The sequence below is a fragment of the Varroa jacobsoni genome, unplaced genomic scaffold (assembly GCF_002532875.2).
Source record: "Varroa jacobsoni isolate VJ856 unplaced genomic scaffold, vjacob_1.0 scaffold_891, whole genome shotgun sequence".
Lineage (NCBI taxonomy): Eukaryota > Metazoa > Arthropoda > Arachnida > Mesostigmata > Varroidae > Varroa > Varroa jacobsoni.
In genome coordinates, this window is record NW_019213793.1 from 132,854 (window position 1) to 154,418 (window position 21,565).

Below are 21,565 nucleotides of genomic sequence, written 5' to 3' on the forward strand. Positions count from 1 at the left end.
CAAAGGGATGGTGAAAGCCGCCTGTTTGATCACTCTGTGTCTCCGTTTTATCGGCGGGTGGCAGGCGATACGCCGGTCGCCACTTCCTGTCACCCCCAGAAAGAACTCCGGTAGTCATTCAAATGTCCTATCGTCTCACTACCATTCGCAAAGCTATGGGCAACCTGGGCCCAGGTGCAGCTAAGCTACTTCAGCACAAGTAGGAAAGCAGCAGCAGCAGCATCTTCTCCCGTAGAATCACCGTCTCATTGTTTCACCACCACGGTCGGCGCTGCCACTTCTTAGTTCCTCACTAGGGAAGTCGTGCTGGACTGCGTTCCTTTTTGTCGGCACCCCTGTTCGACGGGCCGCTGGGCACCGCTCTTAGGAGAACCAACAGTAGCGCCCAGCGTGCTCTTCGACGCGCATTGGGATAGCAATAGTGGGAGAGAGCGACCTGTAAATAATTGATCTCCCATCTGCCTTTTAAGAGTTGTTCCCTTCTCGACCCCGCTACTACTCTCTGCACGCACTGCTCATTCGGTGGTATACCGCGCAAACTCCTTCAAACTTTCCATGACGATGCAGCAGGGTGCGGGCAGGAGTGCGAAGGCGGTAGTGGCCTGCCTTAGAGAGTGTTACTACTACTAATACCAGCGTCCTATTTTATGAACGAACACACACACAGTTCCTCATCTCTCTTACGTTGGTCTCTACGATATCCCTGGCGCGTCCCCGAGCGCCCTCGCCCTGCTCGAGTTCCTTCGAGCGGAGAACACCATACGCCGACTCAATGTTGCCAACGGGCCTGAGACCCCCCTCGATAGCTATCAGTCACGTGCTTCTCGCTTGGTGCTCCTCTGCTGCTTTTCTCTGTGCCCCCAGAATGCCCGTCGTCCTCCTGATTCGCTCTTCCTTGTTCTGGGCTGTAGTGATCGTCGCCGTTGGAATTCCATCAGTAGCCGACAGCGTTACAGCGCTTCACCCGCCGCTACCGGTAGTGCTTGTCTGATAGAGGGACGGCGTGTCTCGTTGAATCATCCACTTTGTCGATAAACCCATCGTCCTCTCTGTCGGCTGCCAGTCATTACTACTGTCGTTGGCGTCATCGTTGTTCAAAATAGTCTGCAGCAGCGGGGTATAATTTGCCCCAACCTCAGAATACCTACTGCAGACAGCTCCGCTACGTGGTATTTTTTCACCGTCGGTACGTCCTGCCACCATCTGCCTGTCCGGCATACATGGCCGTCCAGTGCGGAAAGTACTAACTGGTAGTGCTTTGAGGCAAGCATCTTCTCTGAAAATTGAAGAGGAAAGGATTTACTAAATCTGGGCAAAGACACTACCGTAACGAGTAATACCAACGACGAAACTGGTCCAATGTCTGCTTACTAAACTGGGAACTACTGGAAGACACTCGAGGAACGACGAAGTTCCCAAAGAAAACAGTGCTTTCTACACGCTTAACTTTGGAAAGGAAGGCGGCCAATGGCTGCTGAAGCCGCCGTTCAGGCGCCAATCCAGTGGAGTCTGGAGTTGCCCTTTGCTACCACTGCTGCCCTGACTGCTTTGAGTCTCCGCTGGCGCTTCCTTCGTCTTCGTCGCTAGAAGGACTTCACCGTCACCCCATGCCCCTCCCCATCTTGTCAGTCTCCTTCTCAACCCTATTTTCTCCTTTTTCTCCTTGGCCCCTGTCACGGCTCGCCCAACCTCTTGGGCTGCCTTTCTAATTTCCTCATCGACCGAGCTCGATTGCCGTACTCCTGCACCACTCAGTCCTCTCTGACCTCGTCGATCATGCTGTCTAACGACCCCTAGAGCTCTCTGATTGCTTGATTTGACGACGAAAACCAGAGAAGTTTTTCAAGGGGCTCACCGCTCCAAACGTCGCCAATAGCTTACTGGCCATCGCCGCTCTTTTCTGGCCTAGGGATGCTCAACGAACGTGCGCTACCAGTGCTGCTTTTCGCTAGTTAGTATTTGAACGACCGTAATGAAACGATATCTTCTGTTTGGCATGATACACCGTTTACCTACCATTGCAGCTGTTGCTGAAAACGTCCGTACACGCTATAGAAACATCCATAATAGCAGCGGCGTCTGTACCGCCGGTTGTATCCTGCGTTTCGGTTAAGCTACACTACACACAGAATAGAAGTGGCACGACGCGTACACGAATAGTTAGTCGCGCGAAGACAGAGAGCGAACGAGATCGTGGCAGAAAGACGTGCTCGGACACGTAAAAGGCGAAGTGTACAAGATGCTACTGGTGGAGTAGACGGTATCGGCTACTCGGACCGACTGACGACGACGCTGCAACAACCCGCTGCTCCCCACAAGAGAGTACATATAAATGCGGATTTTACGCGAACGCATATGAAAAAAAGCGCGGGGATAATGGGGTTGCGTAAGGCGAATTTAACAGCGATGGTCTCTGCCGTCGTAGTGGGAATACGTGTGAGCAACAAGCGAAATTCCTTATTATCGAAAAATAATTGTGAAAAGGTTGCAGTGAACATTGTCAGTTCCTGTTCGATGACGATTCGGTAATGAAACAGATTATTACTCCGTTCTATATTTACTTTTATTTAGCTGGTGAGCTTATCTCTCGTCCAAAAATAGGTGGCCACCTGACTGGGTTTAAACGACCTGGCAGGTAATGATGAGATGACTTTAGTAAACACCCGCTTGTCATAAAATAACGGCCGGCTTAAACCAGCAGCTTATTCTTGTTGTGAAGCAGACCACGAATAAACAGGCAGCTAGCAAACGATATAATAGAAATATAATAGTCCATATGAAATCTATCGATAATCTACACGCTTCGTGCTTCGCTAGACTATAGGTAGCAATTGTTCGCTGGTTTCGAATAAGTTTTTTTTTTTATCTATGTTACGAGATAGTCATTCAAATTAAAGCTGTTGATTGGCAGCCGCCGCCTGGATTGATCACGATTTTAGTCGAAGTGTTATTATCTGGTGCGCCACATCGTTGCGGTGCGGTGCCCAGGCACCATGACCTAACCCATTTGTGTTCGTCGACTCGAATAGGAACTGACTTCAATGAAGCCAATAGAAACGAAACGCCTTTTGATCAGAGGATTACACCTAGTAGCGGATATACTATCCAGAGGATCTGGTTTGAAACATGTAGCCATTGAAAACGGGGGACTAAGGGAACGAGTCAACCCGTGACAGCAGAACTTTGTTATTTCGCATGTCTTTCGAGGGGCACACCAGGCCGCTAGAGCGAGTAACTAAAGTAAAAAGCTAACCAGGGTAGAGGGTCTTGATATTAAACGCTAACATATCTTTCCAAAGGGAATATAATGCTAGACAAGACAGCCCAACAGCTGTTTCGTTATTCTGACGCTCGATCATGGAAGAAGCAACTTCTTCTCTGTAAAGTAGCGATAGCACAGCCAGCCAGCCAGCCAGCGGTACGGTGCGCCCAACAGCTTATGTTCTTCGTCAGAAGCCCACTATAACTGCACTTCGTCAACGACCGCTCTAACCTAACTGTAGTATATAGTAACGGAAGCTTCGGGCCTGATTGTTTACTGACCCACATCTGATTGGCCCCATTTGTCAGTACCGACAGATTCTCGCTTCGACGAGAGCATTGATACGAAGCTAACGTCGGCCTACGATGTGAGTCAAGCCATCTGCAGCGACTTACTGTGCACCTCAGTGAAAACTCACGCAATTACAAGACGAATGAAGACCATATCAATTACAAGATAAGCTTGAGACCAGTCGAGAGGCGGGGCCGAGCGGGCTGGTACAGCTACGGAAATTTCAATAACGATCCAGAGATCGTACGTGATCAGAGAACGCTCATTTTACTTTTTTAGTTCTGTAAAAATCCAAATGCGAATGACCTTTGAGGTTAGCGGCATGAAGGTTAGTGTCGACTAGCTCATATTGAATCCGCTCATACAAGCGTACTTAATCAATCGATATAACGTTTTATAGAAGAGACACCGATCCACAATAGGCTGTGTACGACCGTATCATTTAGGAATAATTAGTATGTCGCTTCGACGGATCTATGCACCACAAGACGAACTAATCACATGGAATCAGTTAGCGCTTGATGACGGCACGGCAAGAGCCCAAAATTAGCGATACAAATCGTCGTTGCCAGCGATAGTCAGCACTGCCGCCTACTGTTATAAGCTAATACCCACGTATCCTTCTTCTCAACCTCAGCCAATCTATGTGGCCCGATCAGGCCGCAAACATTATCGAATAACTTTTCTTCTTCGAGACGGGTCAAAATGACGATTTCCGTACGAATCTATCAGGTTGCCGCCATCTGCCGCTCGATATATGTTCAATGTCAATGAAAATACACTTTTGTGCAAGCAGTATGTAGAATAATTAGTAACAAACTTAACAGGACGAGAAGGCCTGCGTGGTAATTCGTATAGAAATTACACTAGGCACTTTGTTCTTAGTTCGGTCCATTGTTCCATTGAAATCAGGTAAGTGAAGTATGTCTAAGCAGTAACTGAAAAGGACTAAGTAACGAATTGAGACGCTGCTATATATGAGCCTATATACTTTTGAGGACGCATAACCTAGTATATGAATCACAACATGTAGATCTATAAGGAAATCCAACCTATAAGCCTAACCTCGCCTTTGCATTAGCTTTCGGATAACTTAGCAATCCTCAGTTAAACAGAAACCTGTGCGAGCAAATCATTTTCTTAACGACCATTTATACGATAGATTTTTATCTTAATTGTTGCCGGCGGTGGCATCTTGGCATTGTGGTGCGATAAAATTGCGATTTGTAAAACAGTACGCCGCCGTTAGCCATGAACAATCGCATTGTCTGAATATGGTAGCGTACTTGCCCTGGCCATCCCCAGCCCATCAATGCCTGCCCATCCTAGCCTGAAGATGCATTATATGCCCTTATATTTTAGGTCCGTGTTCCATAAAATGAGCAATGCGTTCATAATTGATCAGCTTTTTCTTTTAGGCATTTCCAGACAATACCGACAGTGTCCCGTGTCTCGTACGCGAATGAAGCTGAAGTAGCGTTACTCTTGGTTTCAAATGGCAGCCATTCGACGACCCAAAAATGAGTAGAAACGCAAGAAGAGGGAGCTGAATACAAATCCGTCGTAATAAAATTAGAATATTCTGTAACTAATACTGAAAGTAGCTAAAACTGCTCTAAAAGATGGAAAAATAGTGGTCAGCTTTTAAGCGGGTTGACCAAAAAAAAAGGTTTGACGCAGAAGCGAATGACTGCTAAGACTGCTAAATATTCGCCTAGTGGTTGTGGCCTTGAATATTGTAGGCCCTGGGCTATAAAAAAATCAGGTGTCTTTATATTAGCAAACACAATCGACTGGAAGGTGCCAAAGAAGCCGAATACATGATTTGCCTTTTGCTGGCCTTACATTCGTCTATGCGCACGTATATTCACTTTTACTTAAATAGGTTCCATCCAAACAAAAAGTTGAATATGATCAATCTATTTAGTTCCGCCGCTGAACTCGCTCTATTAAATACGCCTTTCATCACATCCATGATAGGTTTGCAGTCTCTGTACTTAGAACACACACGGAGGGGGACCAGATATTAGAAGGTCGGCAAGGGGGTCGCTATCATCGCGGAAATCCAACATTGAACAATAATGGATGCGTCTGCTTTTGACAACTTACGGATTATGCTGTAGGCCTAAACAAAAATTAGCCTAATTAACCGTCCAGTGAGGGTAGATGGCGTCTTATCTTGGTGACCGTAATCATCTCCCACTACCTTTTGGCTCAGGTCACCATATTTGGCTTCATAGTAAACACTTGCGTTAGCTTCGTCTATGTCTAATATGTTGGGCAAACTTCAAGCAGATTACGCAGCTGTACCTTTTAACGGAAAGCATTTTTTGGGTCTAAAAACCAAATGAACATAGATCCCTTTTACAGAGAAGATATCTCGATTTCGAACGAACTATGTTTACTAATGAATAGATGTTGTACGTAGATACTCGTAATCCTAAGTGACAAGAAAACAGTGTAGATGGCCTAAGTGATTACGTGTGGCTAGATCCATGATAACGGAGGTTCGTCTTTTGTCCTCCCGCACCATTGCTGTGATCCTTCTACTTACTTCTGGGGTACGATAACCGATTACATTCTGTCGACTAACTTTCACGAGGCAGTGACCCAATGACTGAGCACACAGCCTGTACCATATGACGACAGGTTTCCTCACATAAAACAACTCATTCACTTTTGTTTACTTTGACTGACGTTGCCGATCTTTTTTCACCAGATCGAAATTTCCATTAGCCAACACTACAGAATAGCAGTAACAAAGTTTCGTTTGTGCATACATACACGTTATCATGGAAATAGTAACCCACTATACGACGCTCGTTAGAACAGACCTTGTGTCGATACGATACGATACGATAAACGACCGCCGCTATTGCATTGTATGTTAAATTGTCCGCGATCATGAATCAATCTCTTGCCTATTTAGCTAATGCTACCATAGTACCATAGCAGTAAATGTAGCAGAGTTGTTCGAAGGAGCGGGTCCTCACCTATACGTAGCTCTGAGTAGATGAATATGTTATAGGCAAAGTAAAATATGGCAACATCTCCAAACTCTGAAGAGCCACGCCTGTGATGTGTTAAAGGCCTAAATTCACCAGCGTCATTTGGCATCCAACTTCATGATTAAGACTGTGATTCGTTTCATATCGTGTGAAGGTAGCTTAACCTTTTAAAGGCAATCCGGATAGGTCAATCATGTTAATATCTTTAGTAATAGTCCCTCAAACGGCGGTCGTCGGGTAGACGTCAAGTGCTAAACCATGAATAAACGGCACAACAGCTCTTCCTCCCCTATATAATCACACACCAGTCATTGCAGAAAGAATAGTTACGCACGAAAGTTTTACGTTTTTCGATGCCTTAACTGAACGATAAGCGTTAAACGGTCAAGCGTAACAGAACTTGGATGCTATTTGTGTGACAACACTATTCTATTAACATATTTAAGCTAACATGTACGGATAAGCGTTAACCCACAGCCTATTCATGTTTAACCTATTCTCCATTAGACGGGAGGTAACCAGAACACTTCGACAAGTTCGGGTAAATGTGCCTCATAGGTACGATATGGGGCACCCTATGGTGTATATGGCAGGCCGGCTTCCCCTAACTTCAGCGCTAGTTTTTGGAAAAAGGTTTGTTCTTCTTGCGCTCTTTTTAGACGCGCCGACCTAGCAACGGAATCTCGAAACTTCACGAATGGTTGCGATGGAAGTAAGCGCTGATACGGCCGTTTCCTCTGCCGGGCCCCTTCAAACCGGGCACATTGCCATGGCACAACTCCATCGGAAGACGTCCGCTTTGCCTTTCACCCCAGTAGTTCTCCCTCTGACATAAAAGGGTGATATATGTTTTTCCGCGGATGAATATATAACCCTCGCGTATAAACAGTGCAACGGAAGAGTGGCAAGGAAATAGAAACGAAAGCAGAGAAGGGTGAGTAGCGACTGGCAGATCCAGCAGAGCTGCTTTGTGCTAGGCTACAGCTTTCTATAGCAATCCATATCTGATTTGCTGGGAGCAGAAGACAGGAAAAGGAAGCCAGCCACCCAACCAACCAGCTTCACAACAGTATGATATTGGAGAGAAACCAATAGCGATGTGGCTTTTTAACGAGACGAGGATAACCGTGTGGCTCAGCTAAAAAATGGCTCAGGCCAGAATAGAGGGCGAGTCGGAAGTTACACCTTTGCCTATAGGCCATAGGGAATAGGCTATGTGTGAGCTACAGATTAGGCGAGTTACATATTAGGAGCTACATATTAACGCGCCGCTTTTGACTGAGATAAAGAAAATAGAAGCACGCGTTTGATGTGGCCTTACAGGACTATTCTAGCCAAGAACTTAACTCTATAACCCAGATGCTAACGCAGCAGATAAACTATTGACAAGTGCAGATATTACCATCATTACTACACTTGTCGAATTTATTCATTCTGAATAGAGTCACGAGCTATGCACACATATTATGTACCAACATTAAACAGAATCTCTTGAGGGTAACTAATAAAGAAAATGACACCGTTTGGCGTGAGATCACGACCTTCGTTCGGAGTGAGCTTAATTTTAATCAGCAGTTTTTACCAAAATATACAGACTTGAACGTTCCCCTTCTGATATTTATTGCAGCATACTACAACTGCTACATTAGCGAAATCCGCTAAAAGATCATAAACCAGACCCAACATTTTCTTTGCATTGAATCAGCAAAAATGGCTGCCTCAAATCTGTCATAGCAAACGTATTCTGGAACAGACCCGGCTTGTAGCGACGCTTAAGCCTGGCCGGGTGTCGTGGTAATCACTTCAAGGCTCTTGATATCATGATCGAGTAAATCTAATCGTCTGCGATAATCTGCGTATCCAAAATGTCTCATGATTTGTTGCTTTCGACCGATCGGTTGCGAGATGGACAGATTTGTCGTCCACATACAGCTACACAACGCCGGACACGGGATAGGCGGGACATTCAAAGGCACAAATCGGCTGGCAACTGGCCTAGTGAGGTAACAGGTTGACTCCTCCGTCACGATGCAGGGCACTCCGCCTACAAGCTGCACACAAGAGGACGTCGCGATTGCCAATTGGCCATTTACTGCCTATCAACGAGAGCGCTGGGCGGGCCTCCGTTTTGGCGCTGCGCCGCACGCTGCAACTTACCTATTTTATGCTGATAATAATGTCGATAAGGGACTCAGCTGCTAAATGGACTCTATTCGCTAGACCGCTACCGTACACAACATGCTTCAAGCTTTATTAGAGTAGGGCCTTTAGTCCGTTTGGATGTAATTTCCATCGCTGTCAACCGAAGAAACCGCTAAACACGATCGTTTTTTTCGTGTGCAAGTCTCTCCCACATGAGAGATACCATTTTGAATATTTTTGTGCATCAGAGATATGCCTTGCCCAGTAATTGGCCTAATCTCTAATAGGCTACGCTTCTATTGAGCTGTATTTGAGCTTGGACTACCTTTTTTTTATAGAGGTATATGTTCACTGAGAACACTGATTGGAGAAACTATTATGTAATAGACAGGATAAAATTTCATATTGAAGTGGTCAATCGAAGCCGTGACGACACTGATAACAGAAATATCTTTAATCCTCAATTGAGTGTGTAGATGTCAAAAAAACAAAACGTACCATAAACGTACGTAAACGTTGCACGTATTTTTTTTAAGCACTATGTAGATGATATTCGTCTAAAGACGTTCTCGAGAGTTTGTTCTGTTTGACAAATGACATTGCGACAGCTGAAACTTGTTTCGGAGCAGCGAGCAATCAATACCATTAGTACAATGCACTTAATGTTGTATTATCTATGTATTTAAACTTCTGATACTGTTATCTCGGTTTTTAGTCACCCATTGATAATATTAAATTTGCAATACCTCTGCGTACAAACTTGCTGGTTTACCAGCTCGACAACTTAAAGGCGGTTCTCAGGGCGGTAGTCTGCACAGTAACTCGCAGACGCAATGTCGCTTACGACTTGCCCGTACCCATTTTCCCCGGCTTGAACCCTGCGAACCCCCAACTTTACGTTAGCACTGGATGACGGGCTGGACACGCCCGGCTCGCACGAGCTACACGCAGCAAGTCATAGCGTAGCAAACAGAGCGGAACCACTCCTCACTAACCACCCAACGGAACCTCCATGACCAACATCCGGCCAATGGGTCGACAGTCGGCTGGCGTCGAATAGTCCCAGTTTAGTTGCAAAGCCTCAAGGCACAGGGTCGACGGTGAGTGGTTCAAACACCGAGCTACCGCCACCACTGTCAGCCATTATGCCATTATTGTCGCAGATTATCGCACCCGTGCAGCTAATAAGCCGGCGTAGCAGCTGAATGGACTGAGCTGGCTGCATTGTCGCGGTTATGATTATAACAGTAATGAGTATAATGCCCGATGGCTCCGCTGGCATATTTTTCTCTTGCCCAAAGCTGGTGGTCAGGTCATGGCTTTTCTCATGGCCGCCTGATCTCGCCCGCCACCCCGCTCTGTCCTCTATCGGCCTTTCTTCTCTCTACGCATGACACGCAGGTGCAGCAGAAGATGCATCCGCCACTCCGAAGAAACCGGATCTTTGGCCTTTCGACACACTTCCAACCTGTCTGCCTGTTTCCCTTTCTACCTCTATGGTGGCTTCATTGCAGTGCAGAATAGCGTGCTTCAGTGCCGTATGAATTAATTCGTGTAGAGGGTGATAGATGAAAGAAGACTTAGTAAGCCCTTGCCGTTGTAATATAGGGTCTAGTAGAGGCATCGCGCCAGTCCCGAATAGGAGATGCTTTCAGTTCTGCTACGAACCTGCGCCCGTTAACGTGCCGGATAAGGTACCGAGTATTGTATACTGCTGTAGTATATACTGAATACCTATGCTGAACTGCATAACATTATGGTACGTTCGATAGCGAGGGTAGTAAGCACTAGACTGTATGGCCTGATGCTTTGCGTTGGGCACTTTTGTAGAATGACACTGACAGCTGCTGCGCCCGAGTCAGTCTATCACTGCACTGCAATGACCGCGGTGCTGAAACTAGCTAGTAACTACTGCATGACGAACTACGTACATCAACTTACTGCGTTTGATGCTGCGATAGATACTGTAGTTGATGGCTCATACCACTGTGGCTGCCACCCTTCCGGGCATGTTCGCCTGTCTATTCAGCTCAGGCTCATCCTAACCTTTGTTTCATTAATATTCAATCCACTTCGCTCCACTGGTTTGACGCATTTGATTCAATGCAATGGTCGCTTCTATCGGCCGGCGTAATACTGTCTATTGATATAATTTGGCCCAGCCCAGCTATGTATCTGATACTGACGATCTATTCCAATGTCAAATAGCCTAAATGTTGTGAATATCGTCCCGCGCTTGTGGCATAAAAGCTAGCACATCGTATCGTGTATTGCTTGTATTAGAGGTCACCTACGTCCAGTCACTGGGCTGATTGCCGTCCACCTTTGCTAACAATGACCAGTCCAATTTTCATTGCATTATCGTATTGACACTCTGTCACCTTTCGTATGTCCTTACAACAACAAATAAACCAAACAAGGTCACGTACACATATACGCATACCTGTATCTCGGCGTAACAATTCCAGATACACTGTACTTTGTAGAGACAATTGCCTGACGCATCGCTTACACGATATCGAAGTATTAGAAAAGCCGCAGATGATCAAATTGTTGACCTATCGTCGGCATTAGTCAGCTTTCCGTTTTTTTTAACGTTTTGTCACGTTACAAAATACTCAGAACTTATAGATATTTATTTCAAAACCGCTCACAATTTCAACGAACATAGCAGGCCGTATCGGTAGTATCTATATTACAGCATATTTTATACCCTTTGTATAAAAAGGTGAGTGTGCATTTTGGATCGTCGGATGAACCCCGTCAGCCGAGAAGGAGCTAGGTAGGCCAGAGTAAAATATGACTATTTCGACCAGAACGCAACGTGATAGGTCACCTCGGAACGTTGTACCTTAACAGGGCGCTAGCGCTCAAAAGGCCGGCCGCTTGTAAATGAACCTGGATTGTGAGTTATACCACAACGTAGAACTTCAGTGAACTTCTTGTTCTGCTTTACGGCGATTCCTGGTTACTGTTGGATAACGTTCGACAGATGGAGCTACTCGAATTAGATCTGACTTTGAATAAACTCTTAACGAATATATGACACTAATCAAGATGTGATATTAGTGGACAGTAACGCACCGAAACATTCTTGACTTTTTCGTTTTATTTAAATCTAATAAAAATCTTTGCCGCCGTGCTGAAGAGCGTCGCGGACATGTTGGTATTGCCGCAATGAGTAGTTTTATTTGCTCAACTCAATTTTACGTTATATACTCAACTGGTAGCCATCTTGCAATAATGCTTGCCTCTGCATAAGATGTATGCAAAATGGAAGTTAACGTGTTAACGTTCTCGTACGATGAGCGAATATTTTGTTCAGAAGTACTTAATTCTTGGTGAAGAGACTACGATTTCCTATCGAACAGATTCGAATTGGTCTGTACGCGCCTTTTCTATAGACTATTAACAGAACGGCCAAAAACTTATCGAAACTTCCTTCGGCGCAAGTTACTAACAAACCGCGCGATTTAATGATTCAGACTCACCGCAATATAATTTCTAAGAACCGTGTGCATCTGTTTTCATTCCATGAGCCCAACTTGTCATGTCAAATCATCAAACCAAACAAAAGTAATTTCAATTTTAGTTAAACTTTGCCTCACTGTTGTCTGCACTTGCCGGTCTTCATTTGATAAAAGGACCTTACAAATGAACCTGTTTCCATAAGGCTTTGAAAGCGCAAAAGCAAAACTGTTCAAAGAACACCTACAGTTATATACAGGTCTCTAGTGGCATCCTTGAAAAAACGAAATAAATTGTGGAATTGCCATAGAAAAAAAGACGTAAGTAAAATGGATATTTTCTTTGAAAAACGCAATAGAAAATATTTTAGACTTGATAGCTGTGTAATTGCATATTTTCTACCAAGGAAAACACGTACCCTTTTCCGGAACCCGGTACATTTGCTGGCTCAGAGCGACTACGCGGTCTTCTAGTGATAATTTGTTGGTACGAGAGCCTTCATCACGTTTTTCTGTTGGCGGTTCGGCCACTTTGCCGTTTGAGTAGGTCGGCCCGCGCTTGCCTGTAATCTTCTGTAAAAAGGAAGCCATTAATCTAAACACGCTAGTTCGAAACGAAGTTGTATTCAAGTAATCTGCAAAGGCTCTTTACACGGAATCGCATGCTACAACGCTAAGTCAACATGGTTTCCTCAGTACTATATAATTCTAGAGATCGGATAAGTTCCTATGATCAGATGAATGCGCTAATTCCAAAAAAGCACAAAAAACTAACAACGTAATAATTCGTATGCACTCGGCGTGTCGCCGCGAGGATTATCTAGGATGTTTGTTCTAAACATATAGACTGTCACGTCTTCATGAAGGAGCGGTGCTGTCAACAAACAGTGAAGTATGAAGCCATTACAAATAACCCTTACCGCCCTTTCAGTTTATCTATGAACGCTAATGGAATCGGGAAAATCTTGTAATCGTCTGCGGCGAATGGCGATACTTTTCATCAACGAAACACAATGACGATCCAGAATTCGGACGCTTTAGGGTCATCCGTCTGGGATGACAGAACTTCTTTTGGCCAAACTTTGCAAATATGGCCGAGTTGTTGTTGTTGAATGCAGAGAACGGTCCTTGACAGTCTGCGCTTACAGGTAGAAATTATCGCTTAGCAATGAATAAGAATAAAGACCTTGACTTTACCAAGCTTTTCAACAATGCAGACGTACTTTGAGAAGAGCTATTGTCCACTTGATCAAGGATCACTGCATCCTTTTCTTTGAAATTTTCTGGAACTAATAACAGTCGAAATATATCCTACCCTTTGATCACGAGAAGAATTCTAGGATCAGTCATCCAAACAGTCTATCTAAGGACTAAAGGACTATCTAAAATATATATAACACTGGTCAATTGCACTGCCTTTTAACGGGACTCTAACAGCGTACCCCTGTGAACCAGAATACACGGTTATATGTTCAATGTATGTCGAGGAGACGAGCACCTCTTGTACGTATACGTTTTGCCACAGCCAAAACATTTGGCCTCAGGCTCAAAGAAGCTGATACAAAGAAAGGAGAAAGATGGATAAAATGGTTTCCCGCAAAAGTACTTTTGCCGCGCACTTACTAGGACAGGTGGATGGAGGCACTGGGCAAAGGGAAGGCAGGAAGGAACACAGTCGAACGTAGCGTTGTCGAGTCGATGTGGAGCCGTAGAGAACGCTGAACAGAGAGAGCGGTACAGTTCTATGGTCGTACGCTTGGTCAGTTGTACAGCTTCTGTACTCTCGCTACAAGAACTACTGAAGGTATAGCTAGTAATGACGGCGGGGAAAACGCCGGTGAAAGGGGATCTACGAATCTGCACGAAAAAAAAAAGTACGCCCTCCCGTGTGAATGGTGGCTTTGGGAACAACTTTGAAGCCGCACGTCAGGGCCCGCTCGTAAAATCGCTTTCACGGGAGCGAGTATGTATTCGGAGGTACTCGGCAGGTAGCGAGCAGGCGAATCAACTAAACTCAATCGCTTCGTCTCATTTGCAATAAAGCCAACACCAAACAGCCAACATCACTAACGTTGCTTCTTTTCTCGTCAGCAACCGGACAGGTGTACGCGGCAAGGTAAGGCGTACAAGCGGAGTCACCTGCTCCAGCTACGAACGGGGTAAGCTTTAAGTGATACTAGTCGCTGAGAGTGAGGCTGCTGCTGGTCTAACAGCCGCATCTGCAAGCTCCTATAACTCTGTTTGGCTCTAACAACGGAGCTGGTATGGCTTTCAGGATGAAAGGGGTAATGTGCACCTAGTTCCGATAACCACCATTAAGAAGTCTCATGCCCCAAATCCTCCACGTCCTTTTTCGCCGGTCGCGGCGCGGCGCATATAATCAAATGGGAACTCAATTTGAGTGAGTTCATCAGGCTGCGTGTGTTGGAAATTTGCGACGGTAACGGTAAGTTTATACGTGCAAATAGAAAACCTGCCTCACTATTACGAATTACTGCATGAAGATGTTTTCACGTGCCGTCCCGGTCGACAGTGTGTGCATACTCGCTAGTACCGTAACTGGCGATAGTCTAAAAGCTTATAGTCAGCTTGCAATTTTGAAGGAGCCATAATTTGATTATGCTCTTTGCATTAATCCCGTTAGGATTACTTTAAGACTACATAAATGCTTCGCGAACAATACGAAACGCACAATGCGGTCTAGACGATCTTATCGTTTTAACAAAATAGTGTTCAATATTTAAAACATCCAGAATGTTCTCTAATTTAGTCTTCGAGCCTGCTCCCTGTAGCAGCGTCGTGGCTGAATTCATTAAGGAACATAGTACATATCTAACATTAATTATTTATTGTGAGTACATACGCTTCCGGAAGACTTGACGGTCGACATCTTGTCAGAAACAGCTTCGCGAAATTTCGGAATATGGAAACTTGGCTGTCTTTTTATAAACAGAACGTCTAATATATTAAGAAATGATTCAAAATTATATATAAGAGGTAACATTACATCTGATTCTGTGTAATGGATGAAACAATTAACGCTGACTACGGATGTACTGTGGACTTTGTTAGCATTTTCTTCAAGCGGACTGTCTCTAGCAGAATAAATGCTGCTTTACTAACAATGTTGAAGACCATCAACTCGTACGCCGTCAGGTACATCACACTATTACAAGGGAGATGTTCCCCGCAGCCAATAACAGTGTTTTCCGCGCGGAGAAAGCATGATCCCTTTCTAAAACATTAGAATATACTTCCATTAAATTATAGTTTTAAACTTAGCAGAAAACGATCACTTATCGTATGCCGATTTTCAGCGAAGTGACCGAGATACCAGGTTGGAAAAAACAACATTGCTATAAGGACGCTATGTAATACGTTGGATCAAACAATGGTTTAGAGCGACGATTATGTGTCTGTTATGCCCTTAAGCCAATAAAATCGACTGACGCACGGGAGAGGTGTGACAATAGATCCTTTTCAATATTATGATTGTCCTCCTTTTAGATTCAGCCACTAGTGTCCAGATTCAGGACTACCGCATAAGTATATCCGTAAGAGGCTCAGTTGTTTACGATTAGGCGACAGTTTTCATAGCATACGATATAACTGATTTCGATTTGCCTCTCGTCGATTTTGACTGGCCGCCCTCTTGAGACAGAAAAGATCTTCGGAAAAAAATATAAAGAGGCTGGAACATATAAAAAGAAAAGGGCTTGTTAAAATCGAGCTAGTTGTGGTCGATCGACTACTTACGCCAGATTTTCTTCAAATGCAATTTTTCTCATCGAACCCTGCCCGTAGACCCATCAAATTTCTTTTCCATGCAACCGGATGTACGTGTCATTCAATTAAAGTCAATACATCCCTGTTACAAAGTCAAAAATCTAGAACGTGTCGTGCTCCCTCATTATTGCTGAAGACCATCTGCTACCCGTACCTCTAACGTCTGTTTTCCATACAACTACTCGCACTATCTCCTCGATGCGATGCCAATTGAACACCTATAAATTTATCGAAAAAAGGTATTCAAAGCTGGTTCGTGTCTCGCATTGTTACTCGCAGGGTAGAAGGAGCAATTATTTTTAGAAATATATCTAAATAGTGATATGATAGAAAGATTACGGTACGATATCTGTTAAGCTCGTAAGGGAATCTCTGACGAATTTGACAGGGAACGTATAAGGGGTGTGTAAGGAAGATTCATTATGTATAATTATGCTTGCCTCAATTAAAGCTGTCAACAACAAAATTTACCGCTGTTACCGTGTACATGTTTCCGTCCGCATCGCTTAACCTTTTCTTAACAAAGCTTCAAACAATGATATTATGCAACTCAAAGTGACTTGGAAAAAATATACTTTACGAGAAAAAAAATCCAGTTTTCGAACTTAAAGCTCGGCGTGGCTCACGAACTTTGACCTTAGCCTTGCTCAGTGCCAATTCTGCTACCCCATTCTCTGTGTGAACTGCGTAGGTCTGACTAATTTTGCTTCAAGAAATGTACTAAGAATCACACTTATCTAGGTCTAGAAGCACACTTATGTTAGATCTAGAAGCAACGATAACGCAAGCACGATTGTGCCACTAGAATTAAATTTCACATATGTCGAGTAGCGACCTGCTGGAATCGTATGCCGAACTCCTGCAGGCTTCAGAGCCTAGATATATATGTAATCGTAGATTAATAACAAAAGTGTACAAATTTTCAATATAAATTAAAAGATCTCATAGTATCCATCTATGGTAAGGACCTAACTCTTTCTCAGGCTCAATGCATTGTCCTTTGTCTGGACCAAATCCTTTATGTGAATAATGCACTAGATCTAGACGTTTAAGAAATTCGAGGCGCCACAGTCGCTTGTGCCACATCTTTCAGGGCAAATATACACAGAAATTAGAATTCTAAATCTGTACAGCTAGTCTACCTATATAGGCAGAATTTTACACATAAAGAAAAAGCCCTCACAAGGGTTTGTAAACCGCATCATCAATTTGCAGGTTATCGTAACGATGTCTACTGATGACACCTGCGTACGCCTAAACCTAGCATGTTTAACCACCTTCCTCCGTTTAGCGATGTCGAGTCGTGTAGCTTTTCTCTATTTAGAAACAAATAACAGTAGGTAAATTCATAGAAACAACGAAGCTGTCTCGTAGAGAAAATTCGTCTTTGTATGATCAACTTGCAGTACTCAACCCGATACTTGAAATCTCAGAAAGGTACCTCAATTAAAACATGAAGACGTTTACTATTCCAATGGACCGCTCGTCGATTCCAACAGTCGTTCGATTCCATACTCAGCGTAAGCTCACAGGACAACAAACGATACATCAAACAAACAAGATAAAGCGGCTAGATCAATTACTTAATTTAGAAAAAATACCGTTCATACAATTACCTTTCGTTTGCTACTGGAGAGAAATCACATAGTATGGGATATTATTTTGTGTAAACTTATTTTAAAAATCTGTGTATAAAAACTTTATCGGGCAATCAACACAACTTATAATTAGGTGCCATTAATTTGTACAAACCACCGGATGACTCGGGGGTATTTGATCTCGTAGAAGTGTGCGCATCATAGCCCTTTCGATACATTTACGAGGTGTCTCACTGTTTCCTGTCTAACTAGGGGGCTCGATGCAGTGTTTGAGCTTCAGCCAGCATGCAATTGAAGATATTGCAAAATATACTGCAAGGAGTCTCGTGAAAGACACAGCAAGCCTGTTTGCTATATTTAGACTATTATTCGAATCGATAACTGGTCCTTCTATCTATTATAGCAATTAAAATTATCTATATATCCGCCACATATTTAATGAAAAGTTTATTAGATGCAATTGCAAATAGCGCCAGCATTAACACGCGCCAACTGTTCCTTGTATAGTAATGACTCACCAGGGTAACGAAAACAGCTTTTAGCCGACGAACTACTCCTATACACCCGGTGCTAACTGTTTCGATGCTATATTGTTTAATCAGCAAGTTACTATTAGAGCAAACAAAACACCATAAAATTCGAGTACAGACAGATGTGTTTCGTATTATACTTGTGCAATATATATATATATATATATATATATATATATATACCCGTTAATTTGTTTAAGCGTTATCCTGTTTTCTTCGCGACTATGTAGCCGGAATATATTCTGGAGAGTATAATCACATCATAGTGTTTCGAATTCTCCGCTGTCTACTCAAGGCACTCTTGTCGATTTCCTTCGGGCCCCGAAGGCACACCTGGCAAAAAGCGTTCAGAACAGCGGCGGGTTCTTAGGCTGCATCTCTAACGAGGAGATATCCTCATACACTGCATATATATATAATCAGCTTGCCTGAGGCTTCCAGGCACATTTTGTTCACAGTTCAGGCTTTTCTCCGTCTGTCGCATGCAGAGCAGTTAATGCAAACAGATTTGTCAGCCGGTTGACCGGCAGGCCAAGAAAGCCACCTGTGTGGGCCAGGGCCATACATCCCTGAACTTAAGCTGCTGCCAGAGCTGCCAGATGCTAGTAGAAAGTTCACACTGTGTATCACATGAACTGTTCGATAGTAGTGAAATTCGATATACAATGTACTCACTAGCGGTTGCTCTTCTCAAGGGGGAATTAAGTTATGAAAGAAACTTCAATTGTACACACGAATTTCAAATCTAAAGTGAAATAGATTAGGTAAGTTGAAGTCTATGCATATCGTACTTCGAACATCTGAAATCGTACGAAAAAGAGCTCCTTTAAGTCCGATTCGGGGTGCCAATTGTTCTCTGAAACTTTATTAGGTAATTTCTATGCATTTTTTGTATACCTCACTAGCTAGAACTATGCATAGCTAACAAAATACTCGCTGACTAGCTGGTGATATTCAGTAGATTGGAGAGTTTGTAGTGAGCGGTTCACCGGACACGGAATGATCGTCATTTCGTTGATAAGAAAGTTTTTCATTAGCTATTTGAGACCTGTATTCGAACAATCTTAAAATATCGCCAGTTGTTTCCTAACCTGACAATGACAGTTTTCTAGTCATTTATCCCGTTGGATAACTCACCGACGTTAGGAACATCACAGAAATAAAGACTTGAAGCTTCTGGAGTACTGGTTCAAAACTGGATTCGCGCGCTTCCACGACAAACACCCACAGAGCCGGGCCACTCGACAAATTCAATTGCTTTCAGAAAGGATAGCCTAAGAATAGTCTGCGAAGTTGTTTCGTTTTCGCGTCGGCATAGAACAACACGGACTTAGTTTTATCTCTTGCGGTTAACCTTACGTTAATGCACAATGCACTGCGCACGCAGACTTTCACAATCTCGATTAATTTCGTCAAAAATAATACACGACTGACTTTTACTTTAAAAATCGCCGGCGTCCATAGCCACCGCCAAGTCTGCTCTGTTTGCGAATAGGAACAAAGGAACAACTGGCGCCCTCAGTGATAAAAATTCGAAACTGTTTTGGCGCCAGCTCGCTACGGTATAAACATGAAGTCAGCACCCTGTATTGGACTTGTACAAAAGAACGCCGAGCAGTAAATCTGGCTAAGAAGAACATTTGATTGCGATAGCATTGACGCTTTTGAGCACCTTGGTGAACGATGTTCTTTAGAAAAACATCACCTAACGCGAAAGCTATAATTGCTTCACAGTTTATAGTTTATTTTCGCATATTGACGAGAATAGGACTAGATTAAGGAAATAGGGGGTGAGAAAGCGAGAATTCGAATGTAATAATAATAATGTAATATAAAAATAAAAAAGTAAATAATAATGTACATTTTCAATAACATCAGGTCTATGGGCCTAAAGCTTGGTATGTCACTCCGTGTAACTCGAGTCGGGGCTCCGCAGAGCGAACGTTGCGATCCTATACATGTTCGTTCCTGTCGTTACTATGGGATTACCTTCCGCTTTTATGCATAGTTTTTTTTGCAAAATCATGCTACCGTGTTTGCGTATGTCACTCGCTAGTATGATTATTAGCTAAAACACTGCGCTGTATTCGGAGTTCTCAGATCGAATAATTAGATTTGAATAGTTAGATTACGTCGAGCTTTGCAGCAGATCGAACAAATTAAAAGTTTGAACTTGTCAAAGGGTGCCTTTTTGACTAACCATTATTTAAAAAAAAAAAACAAAAAGAAAACACTACGAAATAGAACCGCATTTTTCTTATCCTGTAGTACTCCGAAATAACATTTAATAAAATTTAAATTTTATATTCGGTATGACTAAGACCAAAATCCAACGAGATCTTTTATTTCTTATTCAATTGAAAAATAAATTTTTGTGAGTAAAATCTGATACAAGTTTATTAGCGTTTTGAAGCAGTGCTGTGTGTACAGTTTTGTGCGTTGTTGCACGTAGTACATGGGAGAAAATTCAAGTATGAGGATTCACACAGGCGATAATGTCACTATTGACTTATGTATAGCACAGAACGTACATGCACACCGGAAAAATATTGTTTGGCTATTCATCATGTTTTTAGGTGCGTTCATTGTTAATTACACTTTGGTTTGGAGAGGAGTTCGATCGATTACAATTTCTGTTAGCTACCACCGTTTGTCAACACGGATGGGCTACACCCTCTCAGTAGACAACGGCTATACCTCTAACGTTCGAAGTACGTTATTCAATCTGTGATCTAGCGATTTATTGTAACAGACAGCATGCACACAAGCATATTTTCTGCTCACTAAGTGGCTTCAATGTGTTTTCTCAGCTTAGTCAAACTGCTCAAAATTGGAAAAGTAAGAGCGTTCAATATTTTGCCAAATGAGAAGCGTAAAATATCAGTAGACTATCTATCATCCATCGCACTTCGGATCATTTGAGATGTATTTTCAATAACAAATAAACTATGTAAGATGGACGTAGTAATACACACTTATGTCTTGTAGGATACACAAAAATAACACTGTAATTATTACATATCGTTGCAATATCGAATTGTGACATGAGTAAGCCCGCTATAACATATCATCGCCTGTTTGATCATTAAACTCGTTACTTTTCGTGGCACTCGTGGTACCTCGTTTCCCGTACGCGTTAGTCTGAAGGTAATATTTTACGACAGTCTATCGATATATAGGCAGCATAATTATTTCAAAAATAGAAATGTCCTTCTTCATAATACATTTCGAATAGCTGTTATTCAGAATCACATACAAAAAAATCCTAATTCCCTTTTGTGTGCGATTCTGAACACTAGTGTATACAAATGTTTTAAACATTTGTCTACATCAACTTTACTAAATCCTTCTTTAGGATCCTCAGGGTCTTCTTAAGGATCCAAAAGGCTGACCGTTACTAAAAGACGTATCTATGATGAATACGAAGATAATGAATTTAAGTGACATAAAGTTTACAGGATTCGAAGTTTCGAAAATAATT

General features: G+C 43.1%; 1 protein-coding gene across 1 annotated transcript in view; it reads right to left on the bottom strand.

The window, feature by feature from the left end:
• The window catches only part of LOC111264729 (EH domain-containing protein 2), a 96,243-nt gene extending 76,679 nt beyond the window's left edge, over nt 1-19,564 (bottom strand). Inside the window, exons 1-2 of the mRNA XM_022840842.2 lie at nt 19,222-19,564; nt 12,590-12,743 (exon numbers count right to left, since the gene is read on the bottom strand). Coding sequence (XP_022696577.1) covers nt 12,590-12,743; nt 19,222-19,236 — 169 coding nt within the window. The 5' untranslated portion in view covers nt 19,237-19,564. The remainder of the gene's footprint in view (nt 1-12,589; nt 12,744-19,221) is intronic.
• Between the last annotated feature and the right edge of the window lie 2,001 nt (nt 19,565-21,565).